This window comes from Bombyx mandarina, chromosome 25 (genome assembly GCF_030267445.1).
Source record: "Bombyx mandarina strain Sakado chromosome 25, ASM3026744v2".
NCBI lineage: Eukaryota > Metazoa > Arthropoda > Insecta > Lepidoptera > Bombycidae > Bombyx > Bombyx mandarina.
The window spans coordinates 7,543,314-7,569,989 of record NC_143231.1 but is presented as its reverse complement, the minus strand read 5'-3'; the positions used below and the strand labels follow the sequence as shown (position 1 = coordinate 7,569,989).

The 26,676-nt window shown below is 34.7% G+C and overlaps 3 protein-coding genes across 5 annotated transcripts; 1 reads left to right on the top strand and 2 right to left on the bottom strand.

Annotated features, from left to right (window-relative positions):
• LOC114249319 (uncharacterized) lies at positions 1–3,706 on the bottom strand. Of its 3 annotated transcripts, XM_089738712.1 has the most exons (5): positions 3,070–3,706; positions 2,752–2,875; positions 2,287–2,317; positions 1,918–2,017; positions 1–581 (listed from the first exon to the last, which is right to left on the bottom strand). In XM_089738712.1, the coding sequence occupies exons 1-4, from the start codon at positions 3,192–3,194 to the stop codon at positions 2,013–2,015; spliced, it is 285 nt and encodes a 94-aa protein (XP_089594838.1). In that variant the 5' UTR covers positions 3,195–3,706; the 3' UTR covers positions 1–581; positions 1,918–2,012. The 3 variants fall into 3 exon arrangements, with proteins under 3 accessions (XP_089594838.1, XP_089594836.1, XP_089594837.1); XM_089738710.1 differs by having other exon boundaries at positions 1,918–2,317; XM_089738711.1 differs by lacking the exons at positions 1,918–2,017; positions 2,287–2,317.
• Positions 3,707–4,500: 794 nt separating this feature from the next.
• Positions 4,501–10,567, top strand: LOC114249312 (cilia- and flagella-associated protein 36). The gene is made up of 7 exons (XM_089738353.1): positions 4,501–4,763; positions 5,292–5,368; positions 5,555–5,758; positions 6,719–6,833; positions 7,439–7,659; positions 7,975–8,101; positions 10,347–10,567. Exons 1-7 carry the CDS (start codon positions 4,634–4,636, stop codon positions 10,499–10,501), a joined length of 1,029 nt encoding a protein of 342 aa, XP_089594479.1. The 5' UTR covers positions 4,501–4,633; the 3' UTR covers positions 10,502–10,567.
• A 4,151-nt stretch (positions 10,568–14,718) lies between these two features.
• flfl (serine/threonine-protein phosphatase 4 regulatory subunit 3 flfl) lies at positions 14,719–25,722 on the bottom strand. The gene is given in 15 exon segments (XM_028182865.2): positions 14,719–16,568; positions 18,395–18,504; positions 20,738–20,938; positions 21,382–21,471; positions 21,474–21,571; positions 22,656–22,761; positions 22,764–22,830; positions 23,147–23,226; positions 23,229–23,288; positions 23,458–23,556; positions 23,559–23,649; positions 23,720–23,955; positions 23,958–24,654; positions 24,874–25,289; positions 25,393–25,722. Coding segments are annotated over 14 exon segments (2,316 nt in total). The 5' UTR covers positions 25,171–25,289; positions 25,393–25,722; the 3' UTR covers positions 14,719–16,484.
• Positions 25,723–26,676: the final 954 nt, after the last annotated feature.

Sequence of the window (26,676 nt, the reverse complement as noted above, 5' to 3'; positions counted from 1 at the left end):
TTGTTTACTGAAGGACAATTTTATTTGAATACTGATTAAGTTACACATATATAATCAACTATAACATACTACATACCTACATTGCAAATTGTAACAAATAACATTTATATTCAAAAGTTTAATATTTCATAAAATTTATCGTCTATTTTTCAATTTTCACAGGCTTTAATACAAAAGTATACTTATTCAATACATGTTAAACAGCCCCAAACTAGAGGTACCACTGTCTTCATACACTTCCACAAGAATATACCCAGGTCCCAATTCGCAAATAACATTAATAAAATTATGAGCTCCGACTGCGATTCAAACCCAGACCATGCCACACTAATCGTGGTAACTAGCTACTTGATAAGCTGATTAAACAATAAACCCCTGTGACCACATTCCGTGATGCATAACTCAAAGAATCAAAACTCTGAGAAATTATGAAGTAACTTCACAGAAATTCAATACCCATTGTTATAATATTTTAGTATAATAACTTAAGAATCAGGTTACACTTGTTGCTTAGCCTCCGTCAGTAAGTCTTGTACATCTGCATAAATCTTTTCCAACACCGCCAAACTGGGTCTTGTCCTCTAGAAACAAATACAAAATTCTTCATGTAGATGCCTGGTCTGAGACCAGAGATAAAGATCGCCAGTGTATTGAAACAAGAGGCCATGTAACCAATAAATAATTGACACATTTTTGCAGTATTGTTAAAGGTGAAACAGGCCGAATCTATTTTTATTATTTTAATAATGCTGCGGTTCATTGTTTTCCACATAACATTTGCACATTCATTCATTCAACTGCTCTTGAGCTGTTAGATCTCCTTCAGAGGCGCTCGGGCAGCCGTTAGCAAACCCTACCCTCTTGGCTGAGCCTTCGCTCGCCTACCTGTACTGGTGAAACTGGAAAGGCCTCCGGCCACCAGTAATCATTCATCATAAAAAAGCATTTGCAGTATAGTACATAGTTTATAATATAAGGTATTAAATGTTAGGTTGATCTCAATGAACATTCAGTACACTTAAGAGTTTAACTGCAACTTGAGTTGTTTGAGATGATTCCATCATCTCATTTGTACCATCGCACCGCCCTCCACCGTAGTAGAGTTCATCCATACTACCTGGAGCCACTGCGGTCACCTATTAACGGCCGTCTGGTGTAGTGGTAAGTGACATGGTCACTACACAAGGAGTTCGCGGGTTCGAATCTCGCCAAGATATTTGTATGATAATGTAGAAATGTCTTTTCCTGGGTTATGGATGTTTATTAAATATATTATGTGTATAATAAAAATCTTACATTTATTTCCGTTATCTGGTACCTGTTCATTGTACAAGTTCATTATGAACTTAGTACGGGACCAGTTAATGTGGAGTGATTGTTAGTAAATATTTATTTATTTATAGTATGTTTCCAGAGATCTTTTTTGACACGTACCATCCGGCTTTGAAATGAGCTCCCCTCCACCGTGTTTTCTGAGCGCTATGACTTATCTTTCTTCAAACAATATTTGTGGAGAGAACTTACAAGGTAGGCAGCGGCTTGGCTCTGCCCCTGGCATTGTTGAAGTCCATGGGCGACGGTAACAATTCAGGTAGTCTGCCCAAAAGGGCAATAAAAAAACATGAGATTAAAACTCTTTTTTTTTTCATTGATTACAAGGTTTTTTTTTTTTACGGCCTTTACCTTACGGCCCATCTGGTATTAAGTGATTACTGGAGATGACATCTAGAACGTAAGTGCTGCAATGACCTCAAAATATGAGTTCTAAGGTCTCTGTTTTTACAATACAATGGCTGCTCCACCCTTCAAACTAAAACAAATTACTGCTTCAAAGCAGACATAGGTAGGGTGCTGCCAAGAAAGCTTTAAAACAACAAATAACTTATTTTATAATGTGTGATTGAATAAAGTAAATACCAAAAAAGAGGCACCAGTCGGGTTGATTGATTTTGTACAATGTTTTCAGTGTTCTCAGGATCTTCTTTAACCAAAATAGTCAAGTAATAAGAACTTTAGACTGAAACAAAATAATAATACAAAACTATTTGAAAAATTCATTCTATTGGCTTACATTGCATAAGTATTTAAAAAAACACATTTAAATTTGCCTATGTGTGACTAGAAGCGTTGATTGACTTTGTTTTATCCTTAATTGTCTGTCTCCAGTTAACTTATTGACCACCAACCTATTAATTAGCTTTTCTACTGTCTACTTTATCTATTGCTTTTCTACAGATAGCTTATAAATCAGCCATCGACTATTCTCTTTAGCTATTTTGTTAGTACCTGTATACAGACTTCTCCATATCCTTGTGAACTATAAAAATACAAAAGCAGCTTAACCAGTTTTTACTGATTGGAGACCTTAAGCATGATCTGTCAATAATGCGTTAAGACATGAGGTAAAAGTCTAAATGAATTAACATCTGTACTATACCACTACTGTTCAAACCAGAATACATGGCTGACTCGCGGAAGATTTAATGATGTTAAGGTTGAGTTAAGATCGTATTAACATTGCAAGTAAAATCCATGTTTGGAAAGCAACTGAAATCCAAATTACTAATAATCCATATACAAACATACCAATTACAAAGCCTGACAAACTGAAATGATGTTTCATTCATTCATGTAATCTCTATACAATGCTTGTTATAAATCACCCTTCCAACAGCCTTCTATCATTCAAGCCATAATATAATAATATTATCAATAATATCAAATATGATAAAAATTAAATTAGAAGCTAACCGTCACAATAACTTCATTTATAATAATATCTTCAATTCTGTCCCATGATACAAGGTGTGTAAGTTTCTGGTTGGATAATTCTGAGTGCTGCGTATACCAACATTTGGAATGATCAAGACTGTTTCTGAAACATACATTTAAAAATCTTATTGTTTCACTAAGTTTAATAGCATATGACATATTTCTAGCTAATAAACTATTACACCTTCATTTCAAAATAGCAATATCTAACCTTTTGGGGCATAATAAAAAACAAATTCAGCATTTCTTAAATGCCACTTATTTAAATTTTTGGTGTACTAAACTCAGTGAACATACCTGATTTTAGCATACGGAACCAAATAATCGCTAAACACATACATATAGTAAAAAAAGTTATCACTAATTCCAATGTTATTCCTACATAAGTGACAATTAAACAATTCAATAGTATGACAGACCATAAGAGAAATAATTTGCTAGATTTATAACTATAGGATTTTTCTAAATTAAAAGATATGTCGAATTGCATATAGTTAGGAATACCGCCTTTTCAATCATTAAATTGATTTTCAGGCCTTCGCTATTCTCATGGGATAAAGGAGACATTTATCTAAGCGTTTGAAAAAGCCTTTATTTTTTTCCGGGATACATCTAGTCATCATTTTCATATTAATTCTAGCCCAAATTACAGATGAAACTTTATACACTTTAACATCTTATTAAATACGAATTAAGCAAATCAAATCAGTTTTCGTCCATGAAAATAGTACGGATTTCGATTCACATTCTTAATGTTTTACTCTTAGGTCCATATAAAAGATTGCGTATTTTCTAGATTCTTTGGTTATTTTATTTTTCGTAAGATTGATATCTGTGGGTACTTTACTTTTTGAATTCAACCATTTTCGACTGTTTTATTGATTGTTTCAAAATAATTTGTACAATGTAATCACAATTAATTTGATTCATGAACTGATTGACTTTTTTGCTTATGTCTTCTATTGGTCAGGCAAAAGAATTTATACCCATACAGTCAAACTTTGTATCCACAACTATCGTTGTATGAAAAATAGAAAATTAATGAAATTAGATGAGACAATACCGCTACGCGAAGTCACCTTTTTATTCGTTATCTGTTTCGAAATATATTTTGTAACTGTTATTCTTCTCTTTGTCAGTATGGCAAACTTCTTGGGATGTCACTGATACCAATACCGAGTTAAAATAACCCTTCAATTATTCTTTAAATTCATTACACCACTTTGTACTTACACTTTACCTTTACTTTTTTTCCTTCACACCATTTTTTGAAAAATAGTAATTGCGGAATGAAGTGAAATTGGTTAGTTTGAGTTTGTAACCCATTGAGATGAACTAAATAAAACGAGATGGGATGATGGAATGAAATAACAATTAGGTGAAGTAAAATGATGGGAATTTACGAAGACTTCAATAGACACAATTCACACGATTTCGCTTCTCGCGTTCTCGCTAAAAAGCCGTCTCTTATTCATTGACATGTTTAGATGACCTTGGATATTGATTCAAAACATTATCAGCTGTTGTTGATATATGCTGCTATTGTTCTCGTCTAAGGTATCATTTCCCTCATATTATTTACTATAAGTACATTTTTTAAAAAGATGAAATAACTGAACTAACATTTAAGTATACACCAGGGAGTTTGTAGTTATAATATAGTACCCTTTTTCCTTGACAACTAATTTTTCAAACAAACAGTTACTCTGACAACAAAAACGTAAACACAGTTTAACAGTTTGAATTACAAAAGCCTAGCAGTCGCCACTCAGCACTACGTCTATTATAGGAGAAGAAATACGTTTTTTTCGCCACTGATATTAAATTACTTAAGTGATCTCACACAACTCAATTTCATGACATGGCAGACATTAATATGGATAATCTTGAATATGATGGAAATGCATGGGTGTTCGATTCCTTGGTGGGTTTTCTTCACGGACCCATATGGAACGTACCTTTACAAACATTTATTGAAGAAAGATCATTGCGTAAGTTCACATTGCATTGTATTCTATTTTTTTTCTTTCCTATTCTATTCTTTAGATTGCATTCTATTACTCGTATCTTGTACTATACTAAAGGTCAAACAAGGGGGCCGGCAATATTCAAATGTAAAATATTTGTATTCGCAACAGATAATCATTCGTTAATATGTGTATTAGCATTTGTGAACTAAATTAATTAATATTCAGTGAAATTTTAACCAAAGTAAAATCATCGAAACGATAGTACCTACCTTCACTTTACAACATTAGATTCATACGTTTTTTCTATAATCATAAATATCATCGTCAACTATATGCATTTCTTAGAGACCCATTAACAATTACTATGGTTCTAATTTAGAATCACAATGAAAACCCGTAAATAGACCATACCGCAGAGAGGTTCATTTTATTATTTAAATTATTAATTAAAGTCATGATTCCAATAATTTCCATCGTCCTCAAATTAACTTATAAGAACGCTACAATGTGATTGCTAAAATTCATAGCCCAGGCGTTTTTAATTAACAGCGTTTGAGCCGACCGAAAATGGAGAAGTAATCGATAGAGCTGAATACAAAAAGATCCACATTGACTATCGTAATTTGGTGAGCGAATTCTTAAAAGCTTGTTATTAGAAATGTTAGGTTAATGAACTTGAAACGCTAGTCCTTTCTAACTCCTTGCTTTCAAATTTTGTTGAATACATTTATAAGAAATTCTACAATAAAAAAGAAATTTTAGTTGACACGTTTTCAGTTTTAAAAATGGTAATTTAAGTAAATAAATTATAGGTAGACGTAATGCTGGGCTCGTTTATGGATGACATTGGGATTACGGCGGAACAGTTTGAAGCGGCCTGCAAACTGTCAGCAAGAGATTTGGCGGGACTGCCCGCTCAATTCCATCGGCGATTATTCGAACAGATATGGGCCGCCAATGATTACGCGATGTTCGTCAAAATGATGACACATAAGAATGTTGAGTTGCAACTGCAGGTGAAACTGTTACGTTATATAGCATTAGACGCCTTCAACTATAACGCTAAGAGCAGGCTTATGGACCCGGTAACCCCGTACTTGTCGAATTCGGCAAAGAATTCGACGTGCAACAAAAACATGCCAGCGCGCTGAATGTCTCGCGAGATCTTCTCAGCGGGTCGACATTCCGATCCGATAGTAGATTAATTCGCGAAGCAGCTGCTCTCGAGTTATTATGTCTCCTTCGGAAGCGCTCGGGCAGCTGTTAGCTAATCCCACCTCTCGCGGCTGAGCCATTGCTCTCCACCTGTCCTGGTGAAACTGCAAAGGCCTCCGGGCCACCAGTAATCCTTTAATTATAAAGAATGTTACGTTACACGAATTTACATAATCTTACCATCAATATTGTTACCGGTCGTTTTTGAATATGAAACCTATATTACTGCAGTGTGCGTTACTTTCTAAATGCATTTCAAAAATATGAAGGTAATTGAAATTATCGCCATTACCATCTATAAGCGTTGTCGTCAGTTATCGATTGAAACACGCTCTATCTTACTAGTCTAATTTACGGTTTTCGTGGTCACACACAACCTAAGATTAAATTTAAGATTAAAATTAAATTAAAAAATTTAAACCGATGCAAAAACTATGAAATAAACTATTGAGTATTAATGTAGAGTGCTCTTCCAGCACGCCTAGAGTTCGACATGCGAACTAGCCCATAGACAGCTTACTTACTTACCTTCCAAATCTTCTTAATCGGTCGCGATTCCGATCCGATGGTAGATTCAACGAAGCACTGCTGTTCCTAGGGCCAGTGTTACCAAACTCTCTGAGGTTGAGCCCGTGAGCTCACATACCAGTCCATGAGCAGTTAGAAGAGCCCCTTAGACTTACAGCAATTAGGTAGGAAAAAAAAAGTTTTACTTTATTGTAACTGATAATGTATATGGTCGGAATGTGTATATGTTTTAGGCTTTAGAACTGATAGAGAGACGTTATGGAACTATGCCTAGTATTTTTATGTCTGATACCGAAAAGTTGGAAACTTCGGAAACTAATGAAAATGAAGAATGGCCTGATAATGATGACTTATGACTGAAATAAAAAGTGAGATTCTTAATTTACTAAGATTACCTCAAACCGCCCATAAGTATAATAATCTTTATATACATTTAATTTACTGTACGTGTGTATATGTCACTGGACTCCTAAACGGCTGGACCGATTTGAACGGTTTCCTTTGTATGCGTTTGGGCCGCACCCTGGATGGTTTAGATTCACAAATCAGCCCGGCAGATGGCGCTGCAGTCAGTATCTATGTTATTTATCTATACAGCAACTAAAGGGCTGGATCGACTTGAATGAATTTCTGTGTATGCATTCACAGGACGTCTGTCGCGTCCTCTAGATTAAATATATATCCCTAGTACAAATTGATGATAGCGTTTTATGAGCCCGCACGGGTAGACCACCACCTTGTCTATTTCTGCCGTAAAGTGGTACTAGTGCGTTTCGGTTTAAAGGATGGGGCAGCCGTTATGCTCTAAATTTGACATAGAACTTATTTCCCAAGGTGGATGGCGGCATTTACATTTTGGATGTTTATATACTCCGAAAATCTAAATACGAAAAACCAGTCCCATTTTCTGAACACATTTGAACTAAGTACATACACCTTGTCGATTAAAACTTAAATTCCTTCCAGATTACGAATCGGGGAAATGGAAGATGACAAAGAGGAAGCCTTAAACGTTACGCCTGAAGTTGTTGTTACACAAAAGCAGACCTTATTGTCTAAGCTGAACAGTTTTGATAAGAAAGGGGACTGTTTTGTAAAAAAGGTTACAATACAAGTACCCGAGGAAGACGCGCAACCCGTGGAAAGTACAATTACTTCGTCCACGAAAGTGGAGGTGATAAGTTTATTTCGTTATTCGATTCTCATTTTAGCCCCAACTCAGTGAATTATTTCTGTTGAATATTATTTTTCATTAATTCGCCACGAAAAACGTGACTGCCATTGTTACGACCCAGTATCTTGAACCTAAAAACCAAAAAAAATATGAAAGGATTGCGTGAAAGACGATACGTGTAAGAGAGGAGTGAGAGAGAAAGAAATTGTATATGATAGAGGAGTATGGAAGGAGAAAGTATGTCGCACCCACCCCAGGTGACTGGGAGAAGGGCAGAAGAATGATAATTTGAGCTTGAACTCAAAAACTTTTCAGGTAAGTGATGAAGAACTGCGTGCCCGTCAAGAGTATTTGAAACAGCAACGTGATAAACTATTGGCTCTGAAGAAACAAGTCCGAGAAAAACGACTAGGTGCCATCGAAACCGAGACTAGCCTAGCAGGTAACAAACTAACCTGTGCAATCAAAAAAATCCCTGGTAATCGTAAATCTTCTCGGAATTTAATGTGCTCAGTGCGAGTTTTTTAACGGTCTCGATAGCGTAAAAGTTAACTCCAAGGACAATGCCCATGTTCTATGGGCGTTTGGGCCCCTAAAAAAAGTTGTCCTGTCATGATGGTTTTAACTTAATTTGATAGACAAAGAAATATCGTTTCATATTCAGAAAACGATTTTTATATTCTCACCCAGGTTTAAGAGAAATCTGTTTTTTCTGCAGCTAAAATTAAGTTGTTAATTGTTTTCTTCGAAATCAATAATCGCTCTCATAATTATTTACAGTATTAAATAAGTTAATTGTGGTTAATGTTGCTAGAAATATTACGTACATTTTATTATTATTATATCCTCATAATAATAATAAAATGAAATGAAAATCCGGAAGCCGGCAACGATATTGTTGTTGTTGTTTTTAAATTCACCAATAAGCAGGCAAAGAGTGTAGCCTATACAGCCTAGTCTGTCGAAGTTATATATTTTTTATGTCAATAAAAAGCCGGTGTATCTCTTTTTATTGCTTTTTGGGAGTTTTGACATCAACTCGACGAATACCACATTGACTGAGCATGAGTTTACGCAGACCTTTTATACACAATATTACAAATACAAAAAAAAATTCATACATACATACATTAAAATAATACAAATTACACAATAAACTTAATTAAGTTTATTGTGTAATTTGTATTCTTAATTAAGTTTATTGTGTAATTTGTATTATTTTAATGTATGTATGAATTTTTATTTTAATGTATCTTTAATAAGAAATGTATCTTTAATAAGATACATTAAAATAAAAATTCAAGTGACGCTTCACTCGGGTTGCTGCCAAAACTCTCTGATCATATATAATAAATAAAATTTACTAACAATCACGCCCGCGTTAACTGGTCCCATGATAAGTTCGTAAAGACTTATGCTACAGGTACCAGATAACGGATATAAATGTAAGATTTTATTACACACATACATATATTTAATAATAAATAATAAGAATAGAGTAATGGTAGGCCATTGATATTTTTACTAATGGAATCATTCATATCTAAAAATATTAAATAATTCATGGTTTTAAGTAATAATTATTATTATTACGTGGTGCCTAACGGATAAGACGTCCGGTGCATTCGTGTTGAGCGACACCGGTGTTCGAATCCCGCAGGCGGGTACCAATTTTTCAAATGAAATACGTACTCAACAAATGTTCACGATTGACTTCCACGGTGAAGGAATAACATCGTGTAATAAAAATGAAACCCGCAAATTATAATTTGCGTAATTACTGGTGGTAGGACCTCTTGTTAGTCCGCGCGTGTGAGTACACCACCCTGCCTATTTCTGCCGTGAAGCAGTAATGCGTTTCGGTTTGAAGGGTGGGGCAGCCGTTTACTATACTTGAGACCTTAGAACTTGTATCTCAAGTGGGTGGCGCATTTACGTTGTGGATGTCTATGGGCTCCAGTAACCACTTAACATCAGGTGGGCTGTGAGCTCGTCCACCCATCTAAGCAATAAAAAAAAAAATAAAAAAAAAATTACAATATATAAATATTGAATTGAACAAAAATAAACTAAGAAGGCTGTGAATTATAAGCATTAGCTATTTTTTTTTAATTTGTTGTTCAAGTCACAAACAACTCTTTCGTTTGACAGCATATAGGTTTGCTATAAGGCTGTATGGCCCTTTGCCTATTGGCGAATTTAAAACTATGGCATGGATAGTTTTGGGATGTTATCAAATAAGTAATTTATTTTTTTGGAAAACAATGCCAGGTTGAAAGAAATGTTGATACATAAACTAAACAACGTGAAAAAATAAGGCATAGTTTTTCAAGTACAAATAGTTTTGACATAAAGTTGGCCCACTTTTGGGCATTGTCCTTTGTATGCAGTTGGAACAGCGCCCCTAGCGGAAACGTAGGCAAACGTTAAAAAACTCGCACTAAGCGTACTGATGTATTTGGGTAGGAGGGTTCAGTAAATCTAAAGCATTGGCATCGCTATATAAATTATTATGGACATAATGCAGGTTTGTCCATCTGTACGTGCTGCAATAAAACACTACATACCAAGACGACAGAGTAACTCCTGCTAAAGGATTGAGCCGGCTTAGATACACGATCTACGTTAGCCCTGCAACGATTCTAATCTTATTGGCTTTGTTGATAATTTGAATATTACCTTGGCAGGCGAAGGATCACACAAAATGAATTCTAGACCGCGATCAGCTCGCGTAGCACAAGAGGCCCTCGCTGGAGCCACACCGGAACCCACTGCGGATGCGATGCAGCTACGAAGAGCCCTGGCTTCTAAACTTAAAACTGAAGTGGTCGATATGCATTAAGCTCAAAAAAAATGTTCTGCTAAAATTGTTCTGTAATTACTTACCTAAGCAAAGAAAAATACATTACATTCACTCGCCTTTATTTTCCTTCTTCTAAATCCATGGCTCCCTTTTCGATAGTCATTTATCCAACTAACTATTAATAACGTCTTAAACTAATCACAACTTGCGTGCTTCAACTGATCTGATGGAAGTTGACAATTAATACTAGTGGTGTAACTTCGATTGCATTTGCCCTTTATATATGATCCAGTCAGCGTTTTATCAGCTCTGACATGAGATGTAAATAAATAAAAATTAGCACTTTAATTATTTTTCTGCTATACGTAATAAGTAGGGTACACACGCGGAGGGTGCACGCAAACATTGCAGTCAGGAGCGAAAGAGACCTGACAGCTAATGCGCCACAGCTTCGCGAATGGATCTACTATACCTAGCGCGGAATCACGACCGGCTGAGATCCGGCAGAGAAAGATGCCAGCCGGTAGATGCTGGTGGTAGGACCTCAGGTGAGTCCGCACCAGTAGGTACCACCGCCCTGCTTATTTCTGTCGTGAACTAGTAATGCGTTTCTGTTTGAAGGGTGGGCAGCCGTTGTAACTATACTGAGAGTTTAGAACTCATGTCTCAAGCTAGGTGGCTTCATTTACGTTGTAGATGTCTATAGGCTCCGGTAACCACTTAAAACCAGGTGGGCCATCCTAAGCAATAAAATAAAAGTCCAAAACCTAAACGGATTTCAATATCATATCGGCATGTTCACAAATCGTGAATCGGCAATGAATTGCAAACACATCACTGGAATTTAGTAGAATGTGTATTTTTTTTTTGTATTACATTGCCTGTTTACAATGTTTCACAGACGGAATCATTGATATCGATACAAGGTGTGATCGATATTAATGTGTAAAACCAAACATAGGAACCATGACATTTATATTAAAGGTCAAATATTAAATAATATAACATAAATTTCGTATTATCTTATATTTATATTGCTTACTTAACTAGTGACATCATAATAATAGCATTATAGTAAGCTTATTTATTTTACACAACTTGCCAATAGGTAAATCTATTCAATTTTAATCTGTGTATAAATTAGTTTTATGATGGTCGTCCACCTAGACAGATAAAAAAATAGTCATCATTAGTCTACATTTACCTAGAACTTCGTATTTTCTTTTAACGATAAACTATTTCAAGGAATATAAGTATCGTATATTAATCTAATTGACAGCTTGCGCTACTTTTTATATTAGACACGTGGTTTTTTTTTGCAGAATTTCAAATAAAATTATTACATAAAACGTCATATTTACAATATACTCTGACAAATTAATTCCACGCATTTAATAATTCGATTTAAAGACTCGCGTTTACTGTGCCTATTGGTTAAGAGATGCGCGTTGAGATTTACAAAGTGAGACCATCATACGGGGAACAGCGTTTCTAAATTTCATATTAATATTTTCACGTTACAAACGATCGAACGCTTTCGATATCAGACACACATATTGTTAAAAAGAATTGATATGTATTTCCAAAGCTACATAAGAACGGTCGGGTGCAATTTTTTTTGGTCGGAAAAAACGAAAATAAATACTCTTCTTTAATCGGCTGACTAGCATAAGACCACAAAAAAACGAGGCCCAGGCAAATGAATGTCGAACCGTTGTCTCCCGTGAAACGTGCAGCGCATTAATAACACTCAGGATAGTTTTTGATAAATTTTCATATGTTGTCGTATATCGCATACTATCTTGCTCATTACTGCGTAGAAACAATCCATCGATCAAAGGCCATTATTCAACACAAATAATGCGTTTTGAGGTGGGTGGTGGGTTCATGTCATCAGTGTGCTTAGTGGGAGTTTTTTTAACGTTCTCGATAGCGTAAAAGTTAGCTCATATTTGTATGGAATGGGATTGTTTGCGTACGTTTGCTGCTAGGGGCGCTGTTCCAATTGCATACAAAATTGGCTTAACTTTTACGCTATCGAGAACGTTAAGAAACTCGCACTAAGCACACAGGTCCTAGAGGCTCCAGTAACCACTTCACAGCATATAGGACTGTGAGCGCGTTTACACATTTAAACAATGAAAAACTTTTCAAAAGTATCTCATAAAGTGAGGTATACGAACATGTATTATGACTGCCATACTTCCACGAAGAAATGCGATTACCGCCAGCCACCTCGAGCATAAGAATGATATCTCAATTGTATTGTATAACGGCTGATCAAATCGGAACGCGGGACTGCTTCACTGCAGAAACAGGCAAGACGGTGGTGCCTATCTGTGCGGGCTTACATTGTTCCCTACCACCGTCTAATCGCATTTAATGATCAATTTAGGCCCACTGAGTTTCTCGCCGGATCTTCTCAGTGGGTCACCGTTCCGGTGGTAGATTCTGTGATGCACTGTTCTTGCGAGGGCTAGTGTTAGCAAATTCTCTCAGGTTGAGCCCGTGAGCTCACCTACCCGTCCGGGCGTAGCTGGAATAGTCCCTTAGGCTACCAGCGGTAGGAAGAAAAAAGGTAAATTGAATTACAGTTTTATATTCATATTCTAGTCAATGACTCATGAATTTGCACTTGTGCATTGTATTATTTCCATTTTAATTGCATTATGATTTATGTTGAAATGTATTTGGCGAGTAATATTAACTCCCTTATGGATGCTTTAACAAACAATAACCTGCTATGTGCATTTTTGTTGGAAACAATCCAAGTGCAGTTACCGAATAGCAGCTGCATCAACATCAATCTCTTACGCTACATGGCATATTGAGAACAGGCAGGCTCCAGTGTCCTATTTCTGTCACTGGGCAGTAATGCAATCAGGTATTTTACTACGTACAACTCAACTCATAATTTGATTGTGTCTCATAAGAAGCAATTTTTTTTTAATTGCGAATTGGACTTACGAGCTCACGGTTCGCCTGGTGCTAAGCGCATAGATATCGCAACGCGAAAGGCATCGCCCGCTTCGAGATCTCAGGTCGACAGCTGATAAGACAAATCGGGTTGGCCACGGCCATTGCCCTATAGGCAATAGCCAGCGCGGAGTTATCTACCCACCCTCAAATACGCCCTACCACCAACAAAATGAGTTCAAGTTACAGTATCAGTACATTGCGTATTTCTATAAGAGTTAAGAAAACGTGAGTTTACCAAGTCCAAATTACACAATATAACAACGAAAATAGCTACGAGAACGAAGTCAATGGTTAAATAAGACATCTATCACTCTTAAACATTGTTTATCGTTTTCACTGTTAATCTTCACTTCCATTTTATTTACTGTCAATTTTATTTAACCACATAATAGGTATTAATGAAAACAATATTAGACTTGTCTTGAACAGCTTATAAGAATGAACTAATTGAATTAAATATAAATAAATAAATCACTCACGTCCATTGTTCGTTCAGAAAGAATCATTAGGTTTTATTTCGTGACCCCTAATACTTACAATTTCTAAGACAACAAGAGTCTGTGATGTGCGAGAGAAAACCTATGATAAAACCTACAATTTCATACACAGTTGTTGCAGTCATTCCTCTGTAGAACCATAAAAGATAAAGACTTGAGTGAATAAAAACGATTTAAAGGCTTTTACTGTTTCGTAATGTTGAGTATATTGGAAACAATTTAATAATTAAAACACATAATATATCCACCAATACGAAATCATTCCCATCCAGTCAAGTCTTTGTGTTTTTTAACATACAAACAGAAATCGAAATCTAAGAGACAGCTAAAACATTCTTGTTCTTACCGAGTCAACCATTTTATTTATACAAACTAACACTATTTACAAAATATAAAATGATAAATCTACACGTTTACACAGTAATAAAATAAAAATGAATCTTAGTCAGATATTTTTATCACATAACATTACTGCAAACTAAATATGTTTATATATAATAATATCTTTAATATAAATAAGCAATGAAAATTTGTTGTGAGTAAATAATTGAATTTTGAATTTGGTGATACTTAATAATATATTCGGCACAAACAAAACATTTATTTTGAGAAAACTTAAATAGCAATATGTTATAACTGAACATATTTATGAATCTAATATTTATTTTCCAATTGACAGTTTTTTTTTCGAAATGCTGATACTATTGTATTTAATAGATTTTAATTTAGCAGGACCCGTATTTTTTAGTCAAATTTAAGTACATTTCAAATATTTTAAAATTTCTTTTCATTTTTATGTTAGTCATATTGAAGTAGCTATAGTCATATTGAAGTAGCTAGAGTTTCAGAAAAGGAGAAATTAGTTTTCAAGTTAGTTTTCAGTTTTGTTATCAATATGCAGTTCAGTTTCAAGTTCTTCATAAGTTTCTCACTACATAATAATATTATTATACTGTTTCTTTGAAAACAAAAAAATTGCTTTTTTACAGCATTAGGACGGAAACGGGTTTATTCAGGGTATCAATAATCAATAAGCACTCAAACAACAAACAGCTTTTGGGCAGGGTTCACCTTGAAATAAAATTCCAACCAATAGACTTTCACTAATATTACACATACATGGACAAAGTTTGATAAAATTGTAAACATATTGGCTTAATTGAAAAATAGGTCAGTTTAAAGTTCCATAAGCGGTCTTATTTCCAGTCACGGTACCTATATATTTTAGACATTTTTGTTATATAAACTACATACAATAAGTAATGTTAAGAATGTCATGCATAAGCAGTATATTGCGTAAAATATTAAGTAATATTAATTTGACGAAACGTACTTATACTATATTAGTACAGTTCTTTCTTGAGCTGCCAAGCAAATTTAGGTTGCTTAATACTCCATTCAATTTAGCAAAACACCAAATTCAATCAAAATTTTTTACTCGCAACAAAATACTATATTACATAAACTACAAAGAAAATGTCAGAAGAATTAGAATGCATATAAAATCATTTCACAAAAGCTCAGAGTCAAGGAATGCAAAGTACTGTGTGAATAAATAAATAAATAATAAGCATGCCGTCGAAAAGGCATATATTGGTTCCCCACTTGCAGATAAAAGTATACAAATAAAATATTATGCTACCTTCCTCCTCACACAAACTATAAAAATGATAATGTTTTGTTTTCCATTTAACTCGTTCTACAAGTTGAAAAATTCGTCCATAAAGTATATTTAAAATACATAAGGAAATAAGGCAGCGATTGTGTGTATTTTTATAACACAAATAACACACTAGTGAATGAATAGCAATTCCACAGCACATGTATTTTCTTCAGAAATTGGTCTTGTGATCGTTCATAAACCTAAATGATTTTATAAATACATTTTTACAATTTGAAGTCATTTGACGATATTATTTTTTTCTAAATCAATCTATTTTTTTATTATAGAAAACCCCATTCTTATACTCTTTGTACTTTTTGTGATTAACGCCCACGAAAGTAATCTAACATTAACATTACTTCATATTAAATACACATCATTACATTTGTTCTACGTTCTGATGTCATTAAATTAACTCTACAGGGCATAAAGGGCATACACTAAGTCGACCACTTCAGTATGTGTTCGTATTTACAAAATATGGATATCCAATTGGATCACCTCATTTTTTTAGTTGTTTGACTGCAGATGACTGGCTGGCCAGATAACGGCCTTAAAATGAAATGATATAAAAAAAAGCGTTACGTCTGTGAATCAGCTAATTATTTTTTGGTCAACATTCAAGTTTAATAATTCAATAACAGTATACAAACCCGTGCCTTTTTTTTGTAGCCTCAAACAAATCAAGCATCAGTCGAAATGACATTATCATATAAACTCGTACAGTCAAAACAACCATATCAATATACTCGTAAATTGCTTACGTCATTAATTAAACTGGGATGGTGGTTGCACAGCGTCGCGAGACGTATGTCCGTATGTTATATTCCTTGAAACAGTGGGTGCTGCGAGAGCGAGACTACGAGAGCCGCGGTCGTTCGCGTCACGTTCCTCGCCACCCCGCCTCCGCCCCGCCCCCCGCCGCCGTCCTCTTCTCGTCCGAATCGCCGTCGTAGTCAACAAGGCCCTATAAGTTAGACGAATAGCGTTAGTAGCCGTTACTATGTTCATTTAATAATCAATTATATTCAACCTCCGTATTTATTAATACACCACTGAACAGTGCTAATTTTTTCCCTTCCTAAGCTGATAGCCTTGAGAGCAATTTCAGCTTCTCCTTGACATTAGGAACTCACGGGGCTCAAACCGACCTAGTAAGACAGTACGGTACTTCGCAGAATCTACCACCGTATCGGAAACACGACCCACTGAGAAAAAACCACACTAGATGTGACTTCAGCATGTTAACTTATCTATACAGAATTTACTCATGGCACTAGGAATTAAATATTATTGCATCCTATTGAAATAAAACTGATAACTTAGTACTGTGAACTTTCGCACGTACCCTAACATAAGAACCACCATTGACATTGTAAAAACAGTGAATTTAAAGCGAAATTCCAAAATTTCCATTGCTTATTATTGCTGCACATAATAAAATGATATTTACTACAGTAATTAACTTGTAATAATATATTAAAACATTATCAAATACTAAAGTAAATTGGATATGACAACAAATGCAATAAAAATACAATTACAAAAATTCACAATATATAAAATTTTAACACAATTGAACCATCACCATCAAAGCAAACTTTAACTTAAACACTAAAGGAAATTAAAATGTGCAGAAAAATTTCTACTATAATTTCATAAAAATTACACTTCGGCTAAAGTTCAAGCGCGATACTGATAAGCTGTATATGACCTATATTCCTACCACTACACTGACTTGTTCATAATATATAAAACATAAATTAATAAACATGTGTTGACTAAAGGCATAAGGCACTCAAAGCATTTTTACCTAACACGTTTTCACAAAATTACACGATTAAGAAAACATTAGCCCATTTTTTTTTTAAATCTAAAGCCAGTAAAAGTCCATCCGCTAATGCCGCAAAAATCTCTGTTTTCCAGTTTGAAGTCTAGTACATAGTCGTTGGCGGCGGTGTTCAAATCGGTTTGGATAGGATTGGAATCTGTCCCGCTAAGTTTTTTTTTTCTTTTCCTACCCAATCTGATAGCCTTGAGAGGCTGGCTATATCAGCGTAACCTCAACTAGTAGGTGAGCTCACGGGGCTCAAACCTGACGACGTTGCTAACACAAACCCTAGCAAGAGCCGTGCTTCGCAGAATCTACCACCGGATCGGCAACGCGACCCACTGAGAAGATCGGCGAGAAACTCAGTGTCTGAGGGTTAATTTACTCGTCGAGCCCTTCGTCGCAAGCGACGGGTCGACGAGAACGATGATCGGGCTAAGTAATGAGATTGAATATGATCGATAAGCATGAGTTGCGTTTATAAAAACAGCTGTTTATGATTTAAGCAGGAACGCATTTCTGCTTCTCCCGCAGAAATAGGCAGGGATACAAAATAATACAGGCTTACAATGGCAGTACTGTTGACAAATTTCTCTTCTCTTCAATTTCTTTCAAGGAAGGCTACTGGTCTCTCGAGTCATGGAGGGTTTAAATGAAGTTACCGTGGCCGTCAGAAACGTATAATGAAAATCCGCGTGTTTTAGTCAGGACCCCCTTAACAAACCCTTACTGAGCATAGACCATGATCATAGAGCATGCATCTTTACGGATATGAGCAGCGTAAACAAACAAAACTGTAGTTAGACAGTTTCAGAATTAAATAAGTCAGTAAAATATAAATAAAATGACTACTTCATATATGATTAAATTATGATTCAAGATACCATTTCCCATAGAAAGCCCTTATAATCTTTTTGAGTTGGGAAACAAAATTACCTTATGAGTAATCTGGGCGTGGATACCTGAACATCAGCATGCGTCGGTTTGGGTGACGTCGCTGTACTTAGAAGAACTCTAGTCGGTCCGTTAACTGTCTCTGCATTAGAGCAAACTTTCTTCTCAACTATTTTTCCTGTAACAAAGGTTTGTTTTAATGTATGAAAATGTAGTTATGCATAGTCCGGCAAAAAAGTTCTCAATATACTAAATGTTCATTCTGAGCTTAATTTCAAGAAACTAGTTCCAAATATTAGGATATATTTGCAGACAGATCCTTCGTGTAATTGTATTAGATAGATGTATACGAACATTTTGCTTTAAGTACTTGATATAAAGTTATAGCCTAGAGGGCAAAACAAAAAGAACAACACGTATTAGTTGTTTTGCAAGTTGCATGTAAAATCCTGGATTCTAGTAAGTCATGTCGCAAATTATTTAAAATGTTTTTTAAGCCTATCTGTGACTGGTAGGCGCCCAAATATTTTGTATTAAAAGTAGTTTCAAGCATTTCTTGTGCACAAATAATATATAATCTCATAGACAAAATTGTGGTTTCAAAACATATATACAGCAAGTTACTTAACAAGTCTATTAAGGCATTGTTTGATCTAAGATATATTATGTTACTCTTTCAGAAATCAAGGGGGTCCATTCCTCTGTCGTCAGATGGCGACAACACCTTATGATTATCCTAAGAGTTCGAATATGATCTTGTATTGGAGGAGACTGTAAAAACATTTTAAAACACTTTTTATTACTTTGATGAGAAACGATAACACGACACGAATCACACGAGTCGGCACGCGAAGGATTCGCCTGCTATGGTTTATTGTAATGTAACTGATTTGTTGTTTACTTCAGTATTGTTTATGATTATGGATCAACTTTGTCTTAGAATATGTGTCAAAGTGACCATGAGTCAATTTTACATATTACATACTGTCTGGATAATAATAACAATCAATCAATCAATCATTCAATCAGTAATATAGCCTTGGGGCCGTCAAAATATCTGATTAATAACACAAACACGACAACTAAAGAAAGATTACTTTTATCATTGTCAAAGTGGTTACTGGATCTTATAAATAACAACGATCGGCACATTCCACATTGGAGTTTAGATTATGACATTATAACGCATGTCACTCTTCAACTTAAACATAATGACTTCACTGTAGAACTATATAGCAGATTTTGCACAAATGCTATTTGATGTTATTTTTTACATTATGTTAGTAGCTTTAGCTCAACAATCTGTTACCAGAGATCCTCAGCTACTTCGGTCATATTGCCCGCCAACAGTCAGATAGCTTGGACAAAGTGATTGTGACGGGCAAAGTAGACGGAAAGAGACCCCGCGGCCGATTACCTAGCCGTTGGTGTGATCAAATAACCGCCCTAACTGGGCTGCCAGTCGCAACCGCCATTCGAGAAGCTGAGGACCGGGCGAGATGGAAACAGCTCACGAAACAGGCCACGGTCAAGTTTCAGGGACACGACCTTCAGCAATGAAGAAAGCGACAAAGAAGAAAGTAGCTTTAGTCATGGAAGTAGTTCATGAATCTGTCTTAAAATAGGTTTTATTAGAAAATTTGAAACCTGCCTTTTTCTATTGGATCGGGTATGCTCTCCATCAATCAGTTCAAAAGGTTTCGAAAACAATGGTGATCGCCGCCAGATATTTTAAAAAATCAACATTCTCCTTCATGTGAGTTTAAGTGTCTTTCTTTTATTTTATGGTGTAAATGTTGTACCAGCGAGTTAAGTTTGCATGGATTAGGACATCTTATTATTTCTGCAGTCAAACCAAAAACAGGTAGCAAAAACTATCGTAACCTTTAACATAATGGTAAATTGACAGAATAGTCATTTTTTTTTTATTGCTTAGATGGGTGGATGAGCTCACAGCCCAGTTAAGTGGTTACTGGAGCCCATAGACATCTACAACGTAAATGCGCCACCCATCTTGAGATATAAGTTCTAAGATCTCAGTATAGTTACAACGGCTGCCCCACCCTTTAAACCGAAACGCATTACTGCTTCACAGCAGAAATAGGCAGGGCGGTGGTACATACCCGCGCGGAATCATAAGACGTCCTACCATCAGTAATTACGCAAATTATAATTTGCGGGTTAGATTTTTATTACAAGATGTTATTCCTTCACCGTGGAAGTCAATCGTGAACATTTGTTGAGTACATATTTCATTACAAAAATTGGTACCCCCCGCCTGGATTCGAACACCGGTGCATTCATTGCTCAACACGAATGCACCGGACGTCTTATCCTTTAGGCCACGACGACTTCATCAGTCAATTGTCAAAACTGCTTATATCTATCAGATAAATCTCGAAGCTAATTACCGATCGCATCTAGTCCGTGATGCGTGTGCGCATGTGGATGGGCGTGCGGTTGTGCCGACTCTAGCGGCGCTTCGTCTTCTAGTTCATCATCATCGTTGAACCACATCTCTTCTTCTTCGTCCGGCGCCCGTGCTTCTCGACGATACCGCGTGCGCAGTAGCGATGGGACAACCGCTTCCGTCACGCCCACACTACCGCTCACTGAATGAAAAATAACATAAATTTAGTCCTTTGGCAGATTTAAAGTTAATAGTACTAGCGCACAGAATATCTCTAATATTATTTATTATTATATATGGGCAGATTTTTTTGTGTGGGTAAATAGATTTATAGTTTACTCTTATCTACTTTGTTTAATGTGAGATTGAAGGCTCATTTTGAAAATTCTAATAGATCTCACTATTTAAATTACACATAACTGACTATTCACGGCAAGATTAGCCTATCAGCTCTCATGATATATCATAACAAAATCAAATAAATCTGAAATACAGTGTGTATAACCCAACAATTTCTTTCCATCGAAATAAAAATAATAGTTATAATTAAATTAGTTTACAAAAGTATTAAATTATTTTTGATTAGGCACAGGAAATCTATTTTGTAAACGGTTACTTTAAACCTAATTGAAACATAAGCCTTACCTCTTTCTCTTTCTTTTAATTTGTCTTGATGTTGATCATATCGTGTTTTTAAAGCTTTGAAAGTCTGCACATATTCAATATCTTCTAATATTTTCCATAATTCTCCACAACATGCGAACATAATGATTTGATGTCCTCCAGTTTTATAAATTCAAATAATTCTAATATTGCGGAATCAAGCAAGTTGTACCTGAAGATAAAATGTAAAGTGATTAATATTTATACTTATACATAGTTATATGATTATTATAATGAGTGCAGTGAAACTGGACAGGTAATAGCCCAAAAATTTTTTTTTCAAGACTTGAAACATTCATGTGTTTCAGTTGCAGCATCAAGATTTATTAATTTGAAACTTTGTTGTCAAACTTTGCTGCTTAGGCTACTGTATTCAGATACTGCAGCACAAAATCTAAATCATAGGCACTTTAAAAATTCTTAACACCAACTTGCGAGAAAAGCATCTGCCCATCTAAGCATTTAAAGTCGACCTGAATCTCAGGTGAAAACGTAGATGAATTCTAGTTTAAAATTATTTCATATAAACTTCCTACATTAGTAATCAAATCAAGTGTATACTGAATTAATACTTTTTTTTTATTCGTTTACTTCTAGATTCTCTAAAGTAAGAGATTACAAAATAGGCCTCTCAATAACTGCAGCTATTTTTAAAACTTGTTTTATTTCGATACAACTTTATTTTACAGTTATTTAATGCTTCACACAAAACCTTGGAACAATCTCAAAGTTTAGTTCAAGGTCAGCTTCAAACCATAGATGAAGGGCCTATATATAAACATCACAAGCAGAATGTGTATTTTCTTGCTTGTTTGGATTGAAATTTAGATTTTATGGCTTACTTTTGAGACATTCAAATAATCAAACCAATTACAAAAGTTAATACAGACAATTTGAATAAACAAGGGGCCTCTCATGTTTATATAGGGTGTATTAATTAGGTAATTCAGCCAAACAAAGACATGCAGTCCACCACCATCACCAAAAAATCGCGATGGCATGGAGGGGTTCATGAAATATAGTTTCTAGAACGAAAATTTATGTAGGGTTGAAGCTTGTATTAATAAAGTACATAAATCAGTTATAGTTTCCGGAATGACATGCCATAAATAATTTATAGGAGGCATTGTAACTATTCTTGGGTATTGAAAAGCTTTCTACTACAAACTTTTTCATTAGACCTCTTAAAGTAAGTTAAACATCTTATCTACTTCTCCTCTCATCTTCCATCAATGGCAATAAAAAAAAAAACTAACCTGCCATTATTCCTGAGGAAAGCATCTATAACTGGCGCAAAGAGGTTTCCCTTTATTATGTATCTGTTATAATATTCATCTTTCAATGCAATTATTTTTCTCATAATCTCAAGGCACCAAGCACCAAAAATGTGTGTGTCGACCTCATCAGCACTAAGATGCGTCGGAGAAGGTCCTATAAACCAATAACAGCTATTTGAGAATTATATGAGGCTATTTTCATTATAGGATTCCCTATTTTCATATTTTATACTCATATTCATATATCCAAACACACTGAACAAATTCAAAATGCTGCTCTTACAGGGAACCATATTAATTTTTAATTAATAGCAGGCATAAATTAGAAGACATTAATTAATAAAAATTATGACAAAATTGAGCAACTGATCATTATAAATTATTTCAATGCCATCAGTGTAAACTAAAGAACAGCCTCAATCTCATACATTTCATAATATGGATAACATTCACTATTTAAAATTACTTACCTTATTTAATATGCAGGTTTTGATATGGTATGTGTGATGTTCTACGCAGAACGAAAGTAATTCTAGTACAAGTCCTAAAGCTGCACTGTGTGATAATCTTCTTTTAGAGGCTTCTCACCAGTAGTATTATCTAGTAAAGGAGCTGTGTAACAAGTTTCAAATTTACTTGTCATATTATTAAAATTTAATTGAATGAGTCTGAATATTTTAAAGATATTATATTTATCCTTCAACAACTTTTACTTCATTGCATAACTCATGCAAAAATATTTAAATATATGTTGAAAAATAGTAGATAATTTGTAACTTACCAATCAAGGTTTGTATACTGTGTTTATAAAAGAAATTTAGGAAGTCTGCTTTTTCACTTTTGTTAACAGATGCAAGCATACTTTCTGGATCAAGCAAATACGCAAAACACCCATCAATTGAACTGCTCCACCCAGCTCTGGATCCCGATCTTGTAACATCTGTTCTATAACTATGTTTAACAGCATATGCTCCTAAAATAAAGAACATGATTATTAAATGAATAGAATACTTCTTATTCATATTTAAGGAAGTGATGTTTACCTCTTCAGTATTATTAGCATGTTGTAATGTATAATCTCTTACAACTGAAGGTGAGAATTCCACAATATATGTTAATATGTCTATTGAAGCAGTCTTTGTCTTCTGATCATCTATACTTAGTGTGATTTCTAATGCTGGCAGGATACCCAAAGTGACTAAAGTTTTATAAAAGGCATCTTTATCTTGAGGTTGTAAATTTTGGGAAAAATTACAGAACTCTTTCAGAAATAAACAGAATCCCTTCTTTTGATATCAGGTGTTTTGTCATCCATCAATAACTTGAATAAATCAGTCAAAAATTTTTCATCATCCTCTATGAGTTTCACTATCTCTACTTTATTGAAAAATATAAAACTTGACAATGTACTTAAAAGATTATCCTCAAAAACTGTAGGTGTAGGTAAGACTATATCTTGTATGTACTGAACTCTGTATGTTTGATGTATTTTAGCTAATAAATCCTTATTCTTTATAGGAATTGCCTCTCGAAATTTTGCTAATTCTCTAAGATACTCTCGGTGTTTTTTGGGCTGAGGCAAACTGGGATCATATTCTAAGCAGCCGACAACATCAAATATTGTGTCATCAGCAAACATAGTTTCAAAAAGTGTGTTTTTATTAAGAAGAAATATACTTTTAAAGATTTCATATAGGTGGTGCAGCCCTTCAATATTTTCAATATCCTCACACATATGGAAGAGATTCAACAATTTCTTTATATAGTGTTGGCTCTCTAGTGCAGCTGTTAACTTATCTTTACGTACTGGTGAGACCAAACAACTGTTTACAAGTTCACTAATATCCTCCAAGCGTCCCATTTCACATGCAGGCAGTTCCACAGGCTGCACACTATCTGATATATCATCAAAACGTTCATCTTCTGATTCTTCCACAATATCTTGAGTGATTTCAACTGATGGGTCTTTTCCTTGTACCTAAAAGTGAAATCTATTACTTCATAGCTATTATACCCCAGCAAAATTTAATGATTAATAACATCACTGATGACATTACTTATATTATTTCTCTATTATTAACCAGCATTACCTTGATTGAGGTTAGCCTTTCTATTATATTTCCTTTCTTTGTGCATAACGCTCAAATAATGAGCCACCTTGATAGGAATCTATTTTATACCAAAAATAATAATTTACCTGACAAATCTTTTCCCATATTTCATCGCAGCCAGCTTTTTCTTGAAAACTTAATGCTAAATCAAAATTGTCACCTTCTGACCACACTATTAATGTGTCCTGTTGCTTTTGATAGGCTGTATCAGGTTGTATCTTACTTTCTAATAACAGGGAGCCGTCAGATTCGGCTCTAACCATGAGTGAGGTTCCTTTCAACCTTTCAACATAACATGAAGAAACATGCCCGGTTCCTCGATCATCCCACTGTCTGTCAGCGTTCAGAGCGTATAATTTCACTCTTCGTCTTGTGTCTGTCATGATAGTCACTGCTCTAAACACTATGTACTCAAGTAGTGATTCAATTATTGTGGCGCTTATGTTTTGCACCTTATACTAAACTTATTTACCTCCCATTTGTAAGTAAAACATATGAACTTCTGTAAAAAAAAAACTAACTTCAGTAATAGGCACCAGGAATATTCCGAATCTAATTACCGCAATTACAACACATTTTGGTCTTAACGTTTTGGCGAAACACACCTAACCGTGAACCACCGGCACAACGTATCTCCAAAATAGTAGCACTAACGAAGCTTTTCAAATTAAGCACATGAAGTTTTTTTCCAATTTCTTACTTAAAACAATGGTTAAATAATTAAAATTGTCGGAAATCACAAACAAAACAATACATAATGTAAACGTTTCAATATTGCACTTTATTCATTTAAACATACTTCCAATTGCAAAACCGTCTGTGAACATTTACGACTCGGAAACAACACAATATTTACCGAAAATATCATTACAAATTCGTCAAATTGACGTACCTTCAAAATAGTACAACATCAAATATCGCCATATTGAATTCACAACAACGCTTCAAAAATGGGGTTCTCAAATTGAATAAATTGCGCGAAATTCAAATTTTATTCGTTTTAGGACGGCTCTCAATCACTGCTTGAAAATATGTTCCAAGCTTAATTTTGGGATATGCATAGATTTGAAACGATCTTATAGTACTCCAAATAACAACTTTAATATTTATATTCACTGCTTATAAGTATAAATGTATGTACATAATAAGTAGGTATGCACATATCTTATTTATTATGTTTTAAATTAAAACATTTTTTTGTTGGTTCGTAAATAGCACATACAACCAATCATTGTAACAAAAGGCCTAGGCTCTGTTGCACAAAAATGACATAGGACGTAACTGTAGGTACAGCTCAACCAAGCTAAGTTTGCACCTCGCATCGCTTACGTCACACTGCCGCTTAGGTATGGTCTGAAAAAAGGATTCGCTATGACTTTAAAATGTAAACAAATGTTTGTTAGATTTAACTTTGCATTTATTGTTTTTAACAATATATTATACATAGGTACATTAGAATATAGCGATATCGGGTTTTTGTATTAAGACCACGCGGGCGTTCTTGCACTTTTTAAATTTGTATCCCAATTGCTCAGTAATAATTTTCCTTTAAGTTTCTTTTTCAGGATTATGTTTCTCCCTTCACTGTATATCACCTTTCCTTTCATTTTGTGGCCCACAACAATCCTCTCGAAGTAAAAAAAATGAACGTTAAGCGTTCAGTAATAACAGTTTAACAAAAACTTAACCAAAATTGTTGGACGGTTAAATTTGAGGGGATTGGGTTCTTTAGGTTGATGAGGGGCTATTTAAAAACACACTGCTTCATTATAATTATATTGTATATAGCTTGAACACTTTTACACCATTATAAAATTAATAACTTTATATTTTTATAAAACTATTACATGTTTCTTTGACCGTGTCAAGATGAGAAGTACTGCCTTTTT

What these genes read in the sequence shown, in the direction of transcription:
- LOC114249319 (XM_089738710.1), bottom strand. Translation starts at nt 3,194, where the DNA reads ATGGTCTGTCATACTATTGAATTGTTTAATTGTCACTTATGTAGGAAT. An exon ending in GTTCCGTATGCTAAAATCAG is followed by an intron (nt 2,876 to 3,069) that starts GTATGTTCACTG and finishes TGTATGTTTCAG; the next exon opens with AAACAGTCTTGATCATTCCA. An exon ending in TAAATGAAGTTATTGTGACG is followed by an intron (nt 2,318 to 2,751) that starts GTTAGCTTCTAA and finishes GTATTTTTATAG; the next exon opens with TTCACAAGGATATGGAGAAG.
- LOC114249312 (XM_089738353.1), top strand. Translation starts at nt 4,634, where the DNA reads ATGGCAGACATTAATATGGATAATCTTGAATATGATGGAAATGCATGG. An exon ending in CTTCGTCCACGAAAGTGGAG is followed by an intron (nt 7,660 to 7,974) that starts GTGATAAGTTTA and finishes AAAACTTTTCAG; the next exon opens with GTAAGTGATGAAGAACTGCG. An exon ending in AACCGAGACTAGCCTAGCAG is followed by an intron (nt 8,102 to 10,346) that starts GTAACAAACTAA and finishes TTACCTTGGCAG; the next exon opens with GCGAAGGATCACACAAAATG.